Source organism: Aulonocara stuartgranti, assembly GCF_965226115.1.
Source record: "Aulonocara stuartgranti genome assembly, chromosome: 8".
NCBI lineage: Eukaryota > Metazoa > Chordata > Actinopteri > Cichliformes > Cichlidae > Aulonocara > Aulonocara stuartgranti.
The window spans coordinates 13,714,835-13,734,361 of NC_138959.1; the positions used below are offsets into that span (position 1 = coordinate 13,714,835).

Sequence of the window (19,527 nt, forward strand, 5' to 3'; positions counted from 1 at the left end):
CCTGTGCCTTTTAGAAGTTTAACTGCAGCATTTAGTCTTTTTGCAAGAGCCTGTGTTGGTATGTTTTTCTATGTGTTAGTGCTTTGGGGAAACAGAGCTACAAAAGCCAGTTTAAAGGTTGCAAAAGAGCTTTCACACTCATTCATCTGTGGACTTCAAGCGCATGTGCATGCACGTACACACACACACATACACTCACACGTGCATGCACGCACACGCAGGGGTTGTGTGTTGACTTAAGAGTTAATGAATGGATGATTGAGGGCTGCAGGGGTTGGGGAAAGCAGTGCCGTGGAAACAACCCCTCTTTCCCAGGAAGGGAGCACAGAACAAGAGTTAGAGACAAAGAAAGGGATGGAAAATGAGTGTCTCAGAGGCAGAATGAAATTCAGAGTGTGTGTGTCGAAAGCTCAGGGGGCTGTGGGGCAAACTACTTAAAGCAGAAGCATTTGAAGCCCCTAATAAAGCAAGTAGCATGTACTTGACAAGCACCCAAAGGGAAAGAGAGAGGGAGAGAAGCAGCTGTTGGAGGAGGAGAGTGAGACAAAGAAGGAGCAGGGGGCTGTCCTTACTTGCTCTTCACTGAGAGGACTGTATGTGGGAGGAGGCAGAGAGAGAGCTGGAGAAAAGAAGGGGCACAAGAAAGAAAAAGAGCAAGCAGGGAGCAAGCAGTATGTGTGGTGTGTGAAGGAGAATACATCTGAAATCCTGTGAGTGGTTTGCATAGTTGCAGGCAGCCTCTTCACCAGCCTCTCCTGCGCTGCACAACCTGGGCTAAGGGACCATGCAGCAACCCTGGACTCTTCCCTGGCTCTGTGCTCTCCTGCTGGGGCTGATGGGGTTCCTGGTGTCGGGCTCAGACTTCCAGCATCACAAATACGAGGACATGGTACGAGCTCTGTTTGCAGTGCAGAGCGAATGCCCCTACATCACGCGCATTTACAGCATCGGGCACAGTGTGGAGGGTCGCCACCTCTATGTCCTGGAGTTCAGCGATAACCCGGGCAACCACGAAGCATGTAAGTAACACCTGATCCGTTGTTTGACAGCCCAGTGACATGCTGTACAATGATTTCATGTTGCATTTTATCCCAAAGTGGATAATTGGCAGAAAACGTGATGGATGGAAGTAATTTAACAGCTTAATAATTTAATCCCAACTCCTCAAAAAAAGCTGATAAACATCTGCAAATGATATTAATCTATGATAGATTTCGAATGCACAACCTGTGCTACTGGCTCCTCATCTGTCTTGTACTTTTTGCCACACACAATGAGAAGAGCTGGCAGGAGACTGAGTCTGCAAGAGGCTTCGGTTTTGTCTCAAGCTTTCGATTTTGCCTTTATGAAGCCGAACCACTGTGTGACTTAACAGTGAGGAGGAAAAGGTGAAATTATCCCGAAGTGGGTGCTTTGAACATCACTGGCTGTAAACTGAGGAAAACTCAAAAGTGAAAACAAAAAAAAAAGGAAAAGAAAGAAGAAAGTGAAAGAATCGAGTCAACATCTGTGATTCATTTTGATTTTTCTTTGCCATCCGACCACTGACAAAATGTAGCAGATGACAAACAGAATCACTTTGAGTCATCAAGGATTTAACCCTGAATACACTCCCACAAAAACCACTGAATCAGCTCTTCAGGTATTTAGTTTGCAGCTAGTGTATGATTATATCCAATGTTTGCATTGGAAATTGGCCAAAATGTCATATCAAGGAAATGCTGTGGAAGATTTTTCCATTCTTGCATTTAAAAAAAAAGCTTGACAACTGAAGGGAATGTTTTTTTGGCTCCAGCCAAGCCTGCTTTTTTTCTGCGTGTTTGCATACTCGGAAGCTTCCTTCAGTAGAATTGAAGGATGTAGGCCTGTTCTGTCGCAAGGTGACCGAGGGTGAAAAACAGGAACTGAACACTTCATGAAGGGGGAGTGACCTGAGGTGTAGTCTGGGTCAAGCCTCCTGCACTCTGTACGAAGTTCATGCGTTTCACATACTGCTGAATGAGTGTGTGTGGGTTTTCTTTCTTTCTTTTTAAACTACATGCTGGAGCCAGCGCTGTTTTGTGAACTCATGGCCAGTTGGAACTGTGCTAAAGAAAAAGAGGGGAGTTGCAATGCCCAGCATGCCATTTGGATGCCTGAAACAATTAGTGAAGGGCGCTGATAGATTTGAAAGTATCAATGACGAAAAAAAACACAAGCGCTTATTCTTTGATGTGATGGTTTTAGTGTCAAATTTAGCGCAAATTTGTATCTAGTGTTAAGTCATAAGTCTGACCTCTGGCAACCGTGCTTGGGGTTTTTTTGCTTCCCTCAGTAGTGATTAATAAAGGGATCCTCAGGGGGAAGAAACCCTGCACAGAGAGCAAGGCTGAGACATTGGTGGCAAATACACATAACTCATCCAGATAATTCAATCAGCACAATTTCCAGAGCTTATGTCTGTAAGAACATCCTTATCAAGAAATTTCTGCGACTGTGGCGTCCTGCATGTGTTTCCTCAGGCCATCTGTTTTAAATGTGGTACTTGACAGCTCTGTGTGGCTTTTTTCGTAACTTCATGCCCCCTCTGCTTCTCCACTCCCTCCCCAGTGGAGCCCGAGTTCAAGTACGTGGGCAACATGCATGGCAACGAGGTGCTTGGGCGTGAGCTTCTCATCAAGTTCTCCCAGTTCTTGTGCGAGGAGTACCGAAACAGAAACCAGCGAATCGTGAGGCTGATCCACGACACGCGCATCCACATCCTGCCTTCCATGAACCCCGATGGCTACGAGGTGGCTGCCAGACAGGTAATTTGAGCTTTAGGCTTAGACGTGCCAAAACAAAACTCCCTCTGGGACGTCTCTGGCTGTGTTTTTTCAAAGAAACCGTCCCCCGTGCAAAGAAGAAGAAAAAAAAATCTATATTTTCTTTTCCCTTGGTTTTGTTCTTGGCAGTGGAAATATTAGAAATGTTGAGGTCCCTGAGTGAAACTAAACACCTGCGAGCCACACAGCTCAATCCATCTGATCTTTTAGGATTTTTAAACAAATACGTGTGTGTGTGTGTGTGTGTGTGTGTGTGTGTGTGTGTGTGTGTGTGTGTGTGTGTGTGTGTGTGTGTGTGTGTGTGTGTGTTTGTGTAAGACGAGCGACTACGAGTCAAACAGTAGTTGATGATTTTTCTCCACCGTTTGCTTGCGTCTGTAATAATCCCATCTATCAGCTTCCCAAGAAAGCCCCTAACTTTGTGTCAGGGGTAATTATGGGCCGTGAAACAACTGATACACACGCAGACTGCTGCAACACAAATACACACACAGTCTCTTGCTGGCTAATGATATGTCCTGAAGCGACCAGCTTCACATGACAGTCCCTCTCTTTGCCACTCAGACGACACATACATACTGCACTGTAATTAGTTGCGTCAGCAGATGTTTGGGTGCAGCAGCATCTGTTCAAAAACGGCAAGGCAGTTTCATTTTAAAGCATCCTTGGCGACTCAATGTTGTGATCAAGCTTTTAGGGAAAAAAACAACAACAAGAAGAAATCTTATCAGAAAATGTAAGCTATAGACACCAACACACAGGTCAGTCAGCTCTTTTGCAAAGTCTTAGAAAGTCTCACACTGAAATACAGAAGAAAGTCAAACCAATCAAAAAAGAGCTTCTTAAATTGCCCCCTTGCTTTACTTGATATATAAAAACATATAGTGACATTTAAGATTAAAGGTCCAAGCTAAAGATGCAAACAAATAAGAAAATTTCAAGGCACTCATAAAATAAAACAAGTCTACAGTTAGTGATGCCCCTGTGACGCTGCATTTAAGCAAAACAGACCTTTTAACTAAACTGAAATGTTAGCATCCTAACATGCTTGCAATGACAGTGCTAACTAATTCGATGTTTAGTTGGAGTATTGTTTACCATGCTCACTGAGGGGGAAAAGCTGTTCCCTTTAAGCCAGCTTTCTTCTGATTGCCTGTCCCTTGCATCCAGAAGGCATAACAGCAGGTAGGAGGGGCTTCTGTGCCCACAGCAGGTGTATGACATCATTAAGATCCAGCAGTAGAAAAAAAAACTGCCTAAGAGTGAGAACTTGAGCTTTTTGCTTAAAGTGCTTTGACTTTGGGTACTTTTAATCGATTGTGACAGTCTATCTGTCCGGCTGTTAGCACACTCAGTACCATGGATTTGTTGCACGGTCTTAAAACTCCGTTTTGGGAAAAATACTTGACTGTTGTTGCTCTATAGATAGCCTCTGAGGACTGGGGAATAATAAATTCAGCTTTGTTTTACTGCTTCCGAGAAATTGGAGCTCATAACTTGACCTCCGGAAACCTTAACGTCACAAGCCAAAATATGATCATTTAATCATTCTGGTGGGAAAGAGCAAGATTACTCACCAGTTTTAAAAAAATGTTTTTTTTGTGATCTGTGCATCAACAGGGTCCGGAGTTCAACGGTTACCTAGTGGGTCGAGGGAACGCCAGAGAAATCGATCTAAACCGCGACTTTCCGGACCTGAACGCGCTCATGTACTACTACGAGAAAACCAAAGGACGAAACCACCACCTGCCCCTCCCGGACAACTGGGAGCATCAGGTCAGTTCTGCTGAATACAACTGAATACAACTGAATACAACTGAAACCGTTTGAGGGTGTACGTGTGTGTTAAAGTGTCCATGTGTGTACGCAAGTATGTGTGGCTCGGAGCATATGTGGGTGAGAGAGAAGGAGGGAGCGAGGAGGAGGATGGATGAGGGCATTTATCATGCTCGTGTGAGCGTGTGAGCGAAGCTGAATAATGAGCAGCTGTAACATAGTTGGGTTATCTTGGCTTTAACTTTGTTGACATAAACAAATTCATGAGATCTGCACTGGATGAGATTCCAGTGCCAGCTGTGTCTCAGCTAAATAATAAAAAAGTCCATATATTTAAATGTGAGTAGACTCAGGAGACTCCTTGGTCGGTCCTCTGTATCATTTTGTGACTTTTTTCTGCGTGCCTGTATAGCCTAGACCTGTTTGCTTATCTTGCACATAGCAGGCTATGGCTCTTAGCATAGACACTGTGGTTGCCCTCATTCATATTTGGAGTCTTTGAAATATGAAACAGGTGGGGTAACTGGCAACCTAGCTCCGCAAACTGGAACAAACTGGAACAAAAGCGTTGGTAAGTCATATTAGTTTGCATATTTCTTTAGATGCTGGAGCTGAGAAAACACCCCAAGAAGAAGAAGCAACCCCCCGCCAACAGCCTTCTTCTTCTCTGGGTCATAACATGTGATTAACTATATGCACTGTTTATGAGGACTTTGAGCCTCAGCTAAACATTTTTTGGTTTTCATCACCATCATGAGAAGTTACAGTGAGCCACTCTGCAGCGTCAGAGTGTAACTGTTACCCTGAGGCACTGGCTGACTCCTCACTTTGCTGCTACTTTACCCAAAACTGTCTGCACATTGCTATGTCTGCACTATAAAAGTACAGATGCTCTCTACATAGAATAGACACTATATAAACCTGCCACACTTACACGGTGACTGAGACTAAGGAAGAAAAATGTGCCTCAGAGTTTCGGCGTAAGCAGCAGAGTTCAGATTGGCTGTGGGAGAGACCTGGCTTTATTCTGGGTGATTGAATGGCCTTTGTAGCGCAATGTGTACTTATTTCAGATCACTGAAGTGTAAAATGAACAGTGGAGAGTAACATGAGAGTGCGTGCTGTCAAACAGTCCACTAGCCTGCCAAAAAGTACATTTTAACTATTAAGGTCAGATCCTTGGGGGTGTCTCAACTGCAGCCTCCAGTAGGACTGTTGTTCATAGTTTCCTTGAAAAATAAAATTCCTCCCTCTTAAGGACAGTCAGTTTTTATTATAACTGCTAGATAGCTTCATGTTTTGAGAACTGAAATATGAACCTAAAGTTGATTATATCTTGAACCGTCCAAATTAAAATACCTTTAGCTAGATTTAGTGATAGACTCTAAAGAAAAGATGGATATAATCCTCGTAGAAGTGTCTTAAACATACATTTAAACCCTTCTTCTTATGGGGCGTCCCAAAAAGAATTCAACTTCACCGACTTACGTGCACGTGCGGAGGAGGGGCGGGGGTATTTCAGCTGTCACAGGGCAAGAGGTGGGTAGAAGCCTACGAGAAAATGACCCTCATTTGGTTTATGACCTCAGTGTTTTCCTTACGCATTTATGGTCTCACTTGCTTATGTCAAGTCTTATTAAATATAACATGTTCACTTTGTAAATTATTTATTAGGGGGGAAAAATGAAACAGGGTATGCTTTATGACAGGGTGTCAAACATAAGGCCCAGGGGCTAGAAATGCCCAGACAAAGACAAGGGTGTAAATTTGAGACTTCTAACTGTATTTTTGTAGTTTTAAATTGCAGCTTTTCCTATTAATAAAGCCCTTCACATGGACATTGATGCTAGCTACACTAATACAGTCACAATCAACTATAGACATTTCTGTTGGTCTACAGTAAAAAAAAACTAAACATTTTCTCTGAATTAGTCGTGATAGTCTGTTCTGTATTTACAGGACAGTCTGAGCAATGAGCTACCGAAACCTTTTCTGTAATTTACACGTTTAATTCTTATAATTTAAAACCAGAGTCGTGCTGATGAATTTCTTTAATTTAATACAGTTGCATGTTTGTTACCATGTCAGAAAAACTGAGGTGAATTCTTCTTTGTCCTATATTAAGATATCTCATGGATTAAAGGTGTAGTTTACTTCTTTATACTGGCAGAAATGGAAGTTTCACTGGTCCAGTTAAAATCAAAGTGAGCTGTATATGGTCTGTGAAATGAAAAATTTGAATGAGTTTGATATCTCGGCTTTAATCCAGTTGCCAAGTGGATTGCAAGCATGCAATGTGCTTGATTTCAGTTTATGAGGAGTAAATATTATCCTTTAGGAAACAAAGAAAGTCATATCAGTGCTTTAAAATGAATGCGTGATTGATTTCTCTTCCCTCAAAATAACTCTTTTCAGTGTTTTAAGCAGTTTTGACAGGGCATGTCATTACAGAGAGGTGGTTTCAGTATAGTTTTCTTTTTCTTTCCCTGTCGCCACACCACTTTTGTTCCCAAGCAAAGGTGGAAAATTTTATTTTTTAACCTCTAACTGCAAAACCAGAGAGCCAGGGAGTCTGTACATATGACTGTCTCCTGATGCAGAAACACAAAAGGGTAACTGTGCTTGTCTTACAACTGCTTTATTTATGCTGGTCAGGAATACATTCTCACATAAAGCCTCAAGCCCTGCAGGCTCGAGAATGCAGCTTTTACTAATTTAGCTAAGTGATGAAACTTTCTTCACTGGAACAAGTGCAAGACTAAACTGAGATGTGCTAAAATAAGACTGAGAACTGGGCGGCAGCACATTTTCCAAGTTTCACTTTCATTTCTCTTAGAAATACCTTATTTACAGAGTCCCAGAAGAGCCCGACATAAAACAAGGCTCCTTTTGCAAAAGTATCCACTGACATTTGACTGGCCTCCAGAGGACATCCCTCACCCAGTGTGAAAACTAACTTCAGACTGTCAGTGATCCTATAAGTGATCCAGAATGTTTGATTTGCTTCTCTTTGCATTTAATATGGGGTAGTATCCTCTGTTGTTAGTAGAGCTCTGCGATATGGCCGTGTCTGTTCCTTCGTGTGTAACCCTACACCGCGGTGACAGCCCTTATTTCAAAGGATGCACAAGTATATATAAAGATCTACCGATAATAAATTCCTGCCGGCGTTCAAAACGGGAGCCAGACCTCTTGGTTACAGCTGCTCTGTTCAAGGTCACTGGGCTCTGATCAGCTTGATTATTCTTGAACAGAGTCAGACTGTGTTTATTGTCCTACATACCATATTCAAGGAGAGGTATTACGCCTCGTCTCCAAACGTGATAAATGGCTCTGAGAGTGCGAGGAGAGTTAACGCTGACAGAGAAAATAAATGGCAGCCCCAAGTGGAATTTCAAGGTCTGCAGCAATGCAATGGAGATGCCATCTGGCTGAGGCTGATCCCGTTCATGCAGAATTTGATGAATTAATTAGCAAAAAGATCAAAAACCTTTAAATCAGTTTGCATATTATGAATTATATGTACACGTAACTGTTGTGTTTCCACTCCTTTGTTGCTAAGTCCAGCTTCAGTTTGTGAATTTTGTATATTCTCATTAAATTTATCATTAACTGAAATGGTTGGTATTCTTTAACCATGAAGCTAACCATGCCTGATGCATTTAGGAGGAGCTAGGTGAATCATTAAATGTGCTTGAGCAAAGTAGAAGATTCTTTAAACTCTAACCATTTTTGCAAAATGATTAAGTAAAAAAGAAAGGCAGAGAGAAAATATGTCCATAAGGCAAAGCCAGAGGAAACCGGGGTTTGTCCAGATAAGCAGCCAACCAGAGAAGCCAGCAGCTTTGGATGAAAAGAAAACCAGATGTCAACCCGCTGATGTTGTTTGGGAAATATCTCAGGTGACGTAAAGGACTGTATGGGATTCTGCATTATAACTTATTTGATGATTTAGAGACATTTTGACAGGTTCTCAAGTGGGATTAGATTGTTTCATTTGGGGAATTGGAATAAAGATGCATGCACGTGGTCCTGCAAGTACAGTAAATCTTAAATGTCCTGCTTCTCATCCTCCCCAGGTTCAACCAGAGACTTTGGCTGTGATTAAATGGATGCAAAACTACAACTTCATCCTGTCAGCGAATCTTCACGGAGGAGCCGTGGTGGCCAATTACCCCTTCGACAAGTCGAGAGATGGCCGCATTCGAGGGCGGACCACCTATTCGGCCACGCCTGATGACAAGATCTTCAGAAAGGTGCGTGACAGATTAAAATTTCCAGATGTGACACACATCTCATACCGTCACTGCCTGTTGTGTGGGTATGAAAACACGTGGATGAATGGGCCCGTGTCCTTTTGTGTGTGATGACAGTTGGCGAGGACCTACTCATACGCTCATGGCTGGATGCACAAGGGCTGGAACTGTGGCGACTACTTTGATGAGGGGATCACCAATGGGGCCAGCTGGTACTCGTTGTCCAAAGGTGAGCAAAACGTCTTCTCCTGAGCAGAAGGGAAGACAACAGAAATGCATAGTAAAAGCACAAGAGACTCACTTGGAGCAGTCTCTAAATTATTACTGAGGCTGGCTTTCGTAATTGAATTAATCGTAATTGAAACTAAATTATTTACACGTTGTTTACATCTATTTTTGGCCAGTGAGTCTGCATCTGGATTTATATTATGCTGCTTTGGCACCACAAAAGTTAGTGCTGTAGCTCAACACCAACAACACTAACTGTTGTCCTGACCTCTTAGGTTTCCAGAGAAGTACTGGTTGCCAACATTCCAGTATGTACAAACTCATAATATAAACAGCTACTTAGAAAATAAACTATTACACCCCCCAGACATTTTGGAATTTGAAAGCCAAAGAAGATAATAGCTAAATTATCAGTTTCAATGAAAAATGAGCTGAAAAAATGCCCCGCCACACGAGCACACAGTCCTCTATCCTATGTACAAAACACATTGTTCCTTGCCTACATGCAAAATTTACATGTGCTGTGGAACAAACACTGTAATTCTCCTGCTAAAGAAAGACAAGACCATCTGAGTGATGGCTTCCTGCTGTCATTACCTTCAGCATGAATGAAATGCACTGACTGGCTCGCAAGGCTTCTCCAGTGTCATCATGCACTGGGTCTGCGCTTGCCTTAAACCCCCTTACCTCTTGCACACTGCGAGCTAGCAGTAGAGCGGTGGACAGGGGGTGTAAAAGGCACCCATTCAATACGATCCGCACCATCAGCAGGCAGTGTGCAGCACTCTGAAAAAGTCTTGAGTCACCTCTAATTTCTTTATATTTTGCTTCCAGGAAGCCAGACCTTGAGCAGTAGTTCTCCAAGCTTTCTGAAGGTCTTTCAAAGTTCTTCTTTAGACTTTTTATTTTTAGTGGAGTCTGTGGACCTGAACATTTTCAGTTGACTCCGTTTTTTTTTTAATTTGATTTTTCTAGCAATTATTTATTTCATGGTCCAGGCTTTAAAGGGTTAAAGTCTACAAGGCAACCTTAGTGGTGACAATTCCTTTTTTTCTTTAAGTAAAGGATCCTTTAAATTTTAACTAAGGTGGAGAGGACCTCGCCTTTTAGTGAGGTTGAAACGAATCATACGGCTCAGCTGGCCTCCCCACCGCTCTTTTTTTTGTGTAAAATCCCATAAACTCTCTATAAATGGAACTGAAGCTTGAAGAGAGTTTTGAATTTTGTGAAATTTCTTGTTATAGCTGAAAATATGCATTAATTAAACCTCCTCCTCCATGCTGGCAGAGACCCTCTCAGGAGTCACACAGCCTTAGGCGCTCGCACGAAACTTAAACTCCTCACCCTCTCATGGTTCGCTTAAAGGCTGGAAAACTTGTGTGCTGCTTTTTAATGAAAGCTTCCAGTAATGCACTGTTACAGTAATGAATTCTTGGAAGTTAAAAAATACCAAGTTTATCCAACTCTCTGGGCATATATTCAGTTTCAGCTCGGTTAATCTGCAACTGCAACAATAACAATCCCCATTTCTTTGATGCGTAAGTCCTGATCCAGGCTGCTCTGGTTTCTCCTCAGCACTGTGAGTCTGATGAGCTTTTCACTTGAGTCATGCGAGCTTTTGAACTGACTGAAAACGCCCAGAGTCTCACTTAGAAGCAGCATGCTATGTTTATTTTACCAGGTCTTTATGCTCCAAGTGTTATGTCAGGGTCTGTGGGGTTACATATGAACCTTCCCTCCCTTCTGGCTCCTTGTACATTTGTTTTTGATGAAAAGTGGAGCCATATTGTAAAGCCAAAAACAAAAGGTTTTTTTTTTTAAAGCAACTTATACTCCTACAATTTTGAACAGCTTCCTCAAGAGGCAAAGCGTGGTGGAAAAAACACTTTGAATCTATAAATATAACTAATGTGTCCTGTTGCAAAGACCTAGAAATCTAAAGTGAAGAGCCACATTAATACATTTATTGTCCTCCTAAAATATTTATCTGTGTTTCAGGCATGCAGGACTTCAACTACTTGTACACCAACTGCTTCGAGATCACTCTGGAGCTGAGCTGCGATAAGTTTCCTCCGGCATCAGCACTGCCGAGAGAATGGCTGGGCAACCGGGAAGCGCTGGTTTCATACCTAGAACAGGTTTGTACATGACGAAATTTGGCAAATCAGAGTTATACTGAAAGAGTATTTAATTTATTGGAGCTCAATGCACCACACATACACACTATTACACATAAAAACCCAACTGCCAGGAGTCGTGAGTCTGCTGCCCTGGTGTCTTGTGAATATTGGCAGTCGCCTCTGGGATAAAGTGACCAAAAAATTAGATGCGTGAAATTCTGTGTAATATGAGTAATCTGACTTTTAACCTTCTTCGAGGACGGAACAAGGCCGTGGTCTGAGGACAACAACATGTCCTTTATTCCACTGAGATTCAAAAAGCGATGCTTTGCCACTAATAATGTTTCTGTAAGGGTGGGCCCCCAGTTGCATACATTTTTTGCAAAGCACTAATTAAACAAACTAAACTGGGCCTGCAGATGCTGTTCTGGTCTTTCTTTAGCTGCTGAACACTGCTGAGCCTAAGGAGTGTTAATTAAGTCTGAGGTGTAGAAATGTAGCTTAGGATTCCTTCATATTCACTCGTATTTATTAGCACATACAGTATTTTCTTTAAAAAAAACATATTATTTAAAGTATATTCAAGTATAATCTTTCTCTTGTAAACATTAAGCAATAATTTTGAGCAAAATGCAACTGAAATGTATAAATAATTAATCATTTGGGAAAATATGTTTGGTATAAACTGAATGTATACTGAGAAAGTAAATTTAATTTGAACAGATTCCATTAAATCTAAAGTTTTGTAACAAATTGTACATGCAATCAAATCACTTTAAGTCAGTATTTCAGACTTTAGGTTTCAGGGTTTTGAGCGTATGTGCTAATAAACATGAGCAAGTGCTGAAAGCTTTGAAGAAACTTTCTGGATGAAGTCAAATGTCTTCAAAAAACTTAAAGAGGTCCAGTCACCTTCCTTTTTTAAGTTCTTAAGACTACAGACAGCTTTACACATCAAACAGATGATAGGAATCCAATTTCCAAACCTTAGATTTTATTAAATATACTTCAATATTTGAAGTATGTACACGTTTTGTCTTTTCTCAGGTGCATCATGGGATAAAAGGCATGGTGTTTGATGAAAACAACAACCCCATCAGCAAAGCAGAGATCTCAGTAGCTGGCATCAATCATGACGTGACCGCAGGTAACAGGGACTTTTGGTGTATATGTGGTTGTTATTTTTTTTTCTTGATAGGTGTGGAAGCTGGATTTATAGTGACTGATTGTCTAGTGTCCCAGCCAGTGAAATAGAAGACCAGTGTTTGATAACATCCGGTGTCAGTCTGTCATTTCAAAATGAGACAAGGACACATACTGCATGACTAATGGCAGGCACTAACAATAACTTCTGCATGAATCGAATGCCTCGAGCAGCCAGAAGTCGACTTTGAGTCTCAGTTCCATAAAAATATGATCCTTTGGAAATAAACCAGAATGAAACAAGACGCAATCTCGACAAGACTTTTAGCGATGAACTAAATTTTAGTATGATATCCAGATTTTAAAAGTGCATTCAATCCTCACACGCAAAAGGACAGTCGAGTGCATCTAATGGTGCGGTGTGGAAGTCAAGCACAGATATAACGGAGCAAGTCATCCTCTACTGGTCAGTGGTGGAAATGCAACGTGAGAGAAATTAAAGTCACCTATCAAGACACTCACCAGCCAGTTCAACAGGTGCATCTCGCTAGTACAGGGATAAGCCCCTTTTTTGCCTTTAGAACTACTTTAATTCTTCATGCCACATATTTAACAAAGTACTGCAAACATTCCTCAGAGGATCCATATTGGCATGATGGCATCGCGTAGTTCATAATCAGTTTCCAATTTGGCACCTACAACTTTCTTTATTTAGTGTGAATTATTTTTTTATGTTAAAAAACTACCGTCATTGTCGACATATTGGTGGCACTCCAGGAATATGTTTAATTAAGATACAGCGACTGTACGAGTCTCATAATTTTCCTTACATGTGCTCCTTCAGGAGTTGATGGCGACTACTTCAGACTTCTGTTGCCAGGCACTTACACTGTAACAGCCTCTGCACCCGGTTACCTCCCTTTCACCAGCACTGTCACAGTGGGACCAGCTGAGGCCATACAGGTTGGTTTCTGCTCGTATGGTTGGTCTGACCAAACTTGAGGTTATTGTGTGGTGTCTGTGTTTTTATGTCTACTAAATAAACTAACTCACACCTTTTATTCCATCTGGTCCCTGACAGCTTCATTTTTACTTGAAACCAGCACCAAAACAAAACCTGAAGGTGAAGCCGCACCACGGCAGGAGGAACCTCTCATCTCCTAAAGCTCCCTTGAAGCTTGGCCCAAGATGAGGCACGGACAATCATTTAGAGGGCACACAGTCATAAACAAATACACAGAAGAGCTCGTACAAAAAACATACACATGCATACGCATATGAATTATGTAAATGATACACAACCTTAACATACCTTTGTAGTCCTAGCGTCTATTTCCTTTTTGGGTTTTGTTTTTCTGTATCAAGAAACTGTTGAAAGGCTGGTGTATTTATCCAACAGTTTTAATTTGTATGAACACAGCTAGCCTGTATTTGTAAAGGATATTTTTTTGGTTTTGATTACAATAATTTGATGGTAAGTGAAAATGAAATTAAAGAAATGTTTTTACCATCTGTATTTAAGACTTCTTTATTATTGCTGGATTATTGCTCTGAAAAACAGGGAAATTAAAAAAAAAAACGTGTACTCAGGTACACATTTAAAGCATATAATAGATATTAATACACTGATTTGCTGAAATGGACATTCATTTTTAAATATTTCGCATTTAATGATTTCAAAATATTTCACAGAATTGCCTTTTTCACATTATAAAATACTTAATTGGCCTTTAGACTTGATCTTAAAGGTTAATATTATTTACCTTTTTTGGTAATAACAATTCTTTTTAAAAAAAATCAATGTCAAGTGAGTCAAAATGTGAACTCAAAAGTAAGAAAAATGACAATAGAACACACAGTAAGATGAGGGTAGATTATGACACAGACAAATGAAAACACAGGGCTTAAATACACAGAAGGAGAGACAGACAGAATGGGAGACAGGAGGGAAACACAGCTGGGGCAAATCAAGGCTGACAAGTCAAAGGAAGCAAAACCAGACACGTTAACATGAGATACGGACTTTCAAAGTAAAACAGGAAACACAGACTGAACTTACAGACGGACTCACAAGCAGACACTGCAACAGAGGGAACAGAGACTGGGAGCATGGCAGACACAGAACAGAGGGAGTATGGAAACCCAAACTTAAGAACTACAAAATCATAAACCAAGAAGGACCGGGGAAAATACAAAACAGAAACCAAAACAGAAAAACAGAAACCAAAACCTTCACAGTAATAAACCAAGACGAGAACACAAATAAAGGTACAAAACTGAAAACACTGGGTCAACGACCCAGGTACCCTAACAATCAAAGGGAATTGTTGCTGCAGTTGCAGTCATCTGACTTTACATCTTGCAGCAAAATAAATAAATAAAAAATACATAAATCTGTATTAATCATTTATTTTTGTATGCAAGTGCCTATAAGGAGCTTTATAAGGAATTTCAGTAAAATATTTATTTTAGAAGTTGGGATTTTAATAATAATTAGCAACAGTAAAAACAAAAAAGGTAACATAGGTAGTACAAAAAGGGTAGTATAAAAATACATACAAAATGATACTAAATTTCTATTTATTCTTTATTTACCCTTTTAACTCCTGTTTTAATTTATATTCCCATTTTTATTACATTTTTACATTTACACATTTCTTCATTTATTTATCTATATTTGTAATTCTTCTCAACAGACTGTAAAATTTTCCTCAAACTAAAATATTTGTTTTCCTTTCTCACATAGTTATGTTTTATTATACATGCGAGTCTTGCTAAAGAACAGAGCTGATTAATCTATTTAAATGAATATTTATTTATATTTATTTTATTTATTCATTTGGGTTCTTTAGGACTATTTCTGTGTGTGATGGAAATAATATATGGACATAGGAAAATGTGCATTTCAGGGTGCATACAGTAGATGTCACTGATGCATAAGAAACAAAGCAGGACTTAGTCAAATAGTTACATATTCTTTCTGTTGAATTGAATTTCTCAACAAAAGGACGCCTTTGTTTTTTTACTCCAAAAGATATTCCCTCACACAGGATTTAGATGGGTCCAAACTGTCCCACAGATGTCACCGCACATAGCACATGTTCAAACTTCATTCAGGGAGCCCTCGTTCCCATCATTTGTTCCCACCATTTGTTATCATTAAAAGACACCGATCCCCTCAGCACAGTAATGTTTCCTTACAGGGTAATGATGGTCCCTCAGAATAACTTAACAATAAGAATAACCTAAAATTATTCCTGCCTTTATGTGGACCGTGGCAAAAAGTTAAATCCCCTCACTTTAGAGTTAGTGGCTTAGATGTTTGGGTTTTATCTTCATACAGATTACAACACTGTTATAAGTACATTTGAGATGTCTGTGATGTAATGTTGTTACAATTTCCTTTTGTATGGCAGCAGGATGCTCTCAGACACTAGTTTTTGATAGTTGTAGAGCCATATCATAGTGCTGACTTGTTGTTATTTATTTGGTCCTATAATAACTCACTGAAGTTTGTCTATTTGAGACACATGAACAAACTGCTGATCAGTGTGGTGCTTCAAACAAATGATACACAACAAGCTAAAGTCACAAGACTGAGCCTCGACTTCCTGCAGATGGCAGCAAAGGATCCCGTTAGGTGGAAACATAAACGTCACTGACATCATATTTCATGATAACATTTTGTAGGCAAAAAATTGTTGTGTAATTTTATGATATGTTTTGTTGACCAGAGAACAAACCTCTAAACGTGTTTTTCAAACTGGAGTCTCAAACCTGCTCTTTCAACAGGTTTCCCTCAGGCAGGTTGAAACTAAAGTGAAACTATGTATGATTTATGGTTCGACAGCTTCTCTGGATCTATTATGCGGGCCTAAAATTCACCTTCAATTCTTTTTTGCTGTTAACAATTGACCTTTTCAGTGTGTGTGTGTGTGTGTGTGTGTGTGTGTGTGTGTGTGTGTGTGTGTGTATCTATCTGCTCCAGATATCTGCCTTTCTGTGTCATTTCCATAACAAGCACAACAGCCTCTCTCTGACAAACAGGAAAGAGGGAAAGCGTACTTCACCAGGCATTCTGTGAATTTATGACCCCGACTTTCCACAGAAACACATGAGGAAATCCATAAATAGTTAAATACAAAGTAAAAACAGTAGATTACTGTAATTCAGCAACAAATTTTGTAAGTGATAATGCACAGAGAATCGCACATATCCGTGTGTTTCTTTGTGTTTAACTTCTGATCTCTTCTGTTCTTTGTAGATTTAGTTGATGTGTTAAATTTCATCACCCAACTTCAATAAGAGTGTTGTTTTAATTGTTTTAATAAAAAACAGATATTTCCCCTTTTTATTTTCTGAAGAGAGAAAAATGAAATGGTGCTGGCATCACACGACTGCACAATAATCCTGAAGTCAAAAAATGACTATTGCCTGCTTGAGATTATCATGTGACGTTATCATGTGACATTAAAGCTTTTGTTATGGTAAAATTGAATCATAATAGTCATTAATTCATCCTTACTGCCATCAGTTCAGGGATCAGTCTGGTAACTACAATAACTTTTCTTTTGGCCAGTCAACCACCATAGCTCATGTTTCTCAGAGGCAACACAATCGGATGATTGTGTGACAGCCAGTGTATTCTCTTCACACAAACCATTGTAGTGACGCTTAACTGGCAGGAAAATATTGAAAGACAACAATAGACCCACATTTTGCCCTTGGATGAAAGTGGCTACTGTGAAAAGAAACAAAGCTGGCGATTCATAAGTGGTTAATGATCTGGAGTGTTCCCAGCTGTAGTATGCATTTGTGTGCGTGCACGTGGGGTTGCACTTGTGTAGACTGGTTAAATGTGGCGTCAATGAAGCCCACCAGCAGTCCAGGCATCTCCCACACTGATTTATCCACATTCAATGAGTCAGGATGATGGAGACAGTCAATCCATCAGCTAATCACATGGCAGCAACTCTGTGCATTTATGCATGTAGATAGCACAACCAGCTGAAAGGTGATTTAACAGAGTACTGACAGAGATTAAAAGACAGAAAGCTTTTCTCTCATATTGGCTTCCTGTTAAATTCAGAATTTAATTTAAAATCCTGTTCCTCACATACAAGGTCTTGAATAGTCAGATGCTATCTTATCTTAATGACATGATAGTACGGTATCACCCCATTAGAGCTCTTCACTTTCAGACTGCAGGCTTACTTGTGGTTCCGAGAGTGTTTAAAAGTACAATGGGAGGCAGAGCCTTCAGCTTTCAGGCCATCTTTTGTGGAATCAGCTTCTAGTTTGGATTCAGCAGACAGACACTCTTTAAGATTAGGCTTGCATATAGTTATGGTTGGATCAGGTGACCCTGTCCTTCCTTAGTTATGCTGCGATAGGTGTAGGCTGCTGCATTCCCATGATGCATTGAGTGTTTCTTCTTCAGTCACCTTTTTTACTCACTATGTCTGTATACACTTCTCTGCATTAAATTATTAGTTATTATTCATCTCTGGCTCTCTTCCACAGCATGCCTTTGTCCTATTTTCATCTGCTCACCCCCAACTGGTCGCAGCAGATGGCTGCCCCTCCCTGAGCCTGGTTCTGCTGGAGGTTTCTTCCTGTTAAAAGGGAGTTTTTTCTTCCCACTGTCACCAAAGCACTTGCTCCTGGGGGTCATAGGGGTTTTCTTTGTTTTTCTCCATTTTCTTTGTCTTATCATAGGGTCTTTACCTTACAATATAAAGTGCCTTGAGGCAACTGTTGTTGGGATTTGGCATTATATAAATAAAACTGGATTTTAAAAAGTTGAATTTAATTTAATGTCAGAGGACTATGGCCAGACTGCTTTGACCTGATAGAAAGGCAACAGTAACTCAAATTACAAGTCATTACAAAAGAAGGTTTGCAGAAGGCCAGATGGCCTACAGCAGCAGAAAACTATAGGCATCCACTCCTGTGGGCTAAGAACAGGACAATGAGGATAAGATGCAAATTTTCTCACCACAGTTGGTCTGACGTGATGATTCTTGAGGTAAACATCATGGAAGCATGGATCCATCCTGTCTTGTATCAACAGTTTAGGCTGCTGGTAGTGGTGTAATGGTGTTGGGGATATTTTTCTGGTATGCTTTGGATCCATTAGCTCCAAATGAGCATTGTTTAAACAACACAGTCCACCTGAGTATTGTTGATGATGATGTCCATTCCTGTATGATCAAACTGGTTTCTTGAATAAGACAAGAAACAAAATATGGCAAGAAGAAAGTGAGTTCAGCGTACTCACCAGATCTCAGGCCAAAAGAGCACATTTGGGATGTGGTGTATGGGAGATTCACATCATGGATGTGCAGCCGACACACATACAGCAACCGTGTGATGCTATCACATCAATATGAACCAAAATCTCTGAAGAATTTTCCAAAACATTTTGTTGAATCTTTGCCATGAAAAATGAAAGCAATGCTGATCACAAAAGGGGTTCCAACACAGTGATAGTGCTTTTTAATAAACCAGCATAAACAAAAACTGTAAGCATTTCTGTTTATGCTGGTTTAAGTCCATTTCAATGTAGGCGACAGTGTGTCCGGTCCTGTATCTTTTCCTTTTCCGTGTCCTCTGCTCAAAGCTAAAGCATCCAACTGACTGTTTCCTCCCATTGTTCTGCATATACAAGATCACATATGAGGAAGCTGTTATTACTGCAGAGGCAGCAAAAACTGATTTCACACCACAACACCATGGCTGCGAAAAGATCTACCCAACATATAATTGCTCATGCGGCCACTATGATTTTCTGTCTCTAAAAAAAGATTTCAGCGTCCTAATGACTCCAAATGAAAGAGCTGCAGTTTGAGAAGACAGCCACATAAGAGGATACTAGTGACACCTTCCTGCTGGGTGTCAGAAAGCTGTATTAAACTAAATTCTTCTTCTTTACATTTACTTCTAGTCCCAAAACACTTACCACATTAAAGAAAAAAATCTCAACAGTCAGGATTAATTTCAGTCAAATGACTTGTGCGGTCACCAAATAAAGAAAGACGGAAACTCACAAGTTCCAAACTTGGGGATGATGTTACTTCCTAAAACTGCTGTGAACACTTTTTTTTTTTGGTTTGGGTCAACGTCACAGTACAAACGAGTGCTGACCTGTGGTGAAATGAGACTGAAGAACCGAGAAAGCATTGGTATATATTTATTCCC

The 19,527-nt window shown here is 40.4% G+C and overlaps 1 protein-coding gene across 1 annotated transcript; it reads left to right on the forward strand.

Moving 5' to 3' along the window:
- The first annotated feature begins 573 nt into the window (after window positions 1-573).
- On the forward strand, window positions 574-13,843 carry cpn1 (carboxypeptidase N, polypeptide 1). The gene is made up of 9 exons (XM_082545273.1): window positions 574-1,019; window positions 2,590-2,786; window positions 4,425-4,580; window positions 8,660-8,836; window positions 8,954-9,065; window positions 11,063-11,202; window positions 12,232-12,331; window positions 13,172-13,290; window positions 13,409-13,843. The coding sequence occupies exons 1-9, from the start codon at window positions 785-787 to the stop codon at window positions 13,517-13,519; spliced, it is 1,347 nt and encodes a 448-aa protein (XP_082401399.1). The 5' UTR covers window positions 574-784; the 3' UTR covers window positions 13,520-13,843.
- The last annotated feature ends 5,684 nt before the right edge of the window (window positions 13,844-19,527 follow it).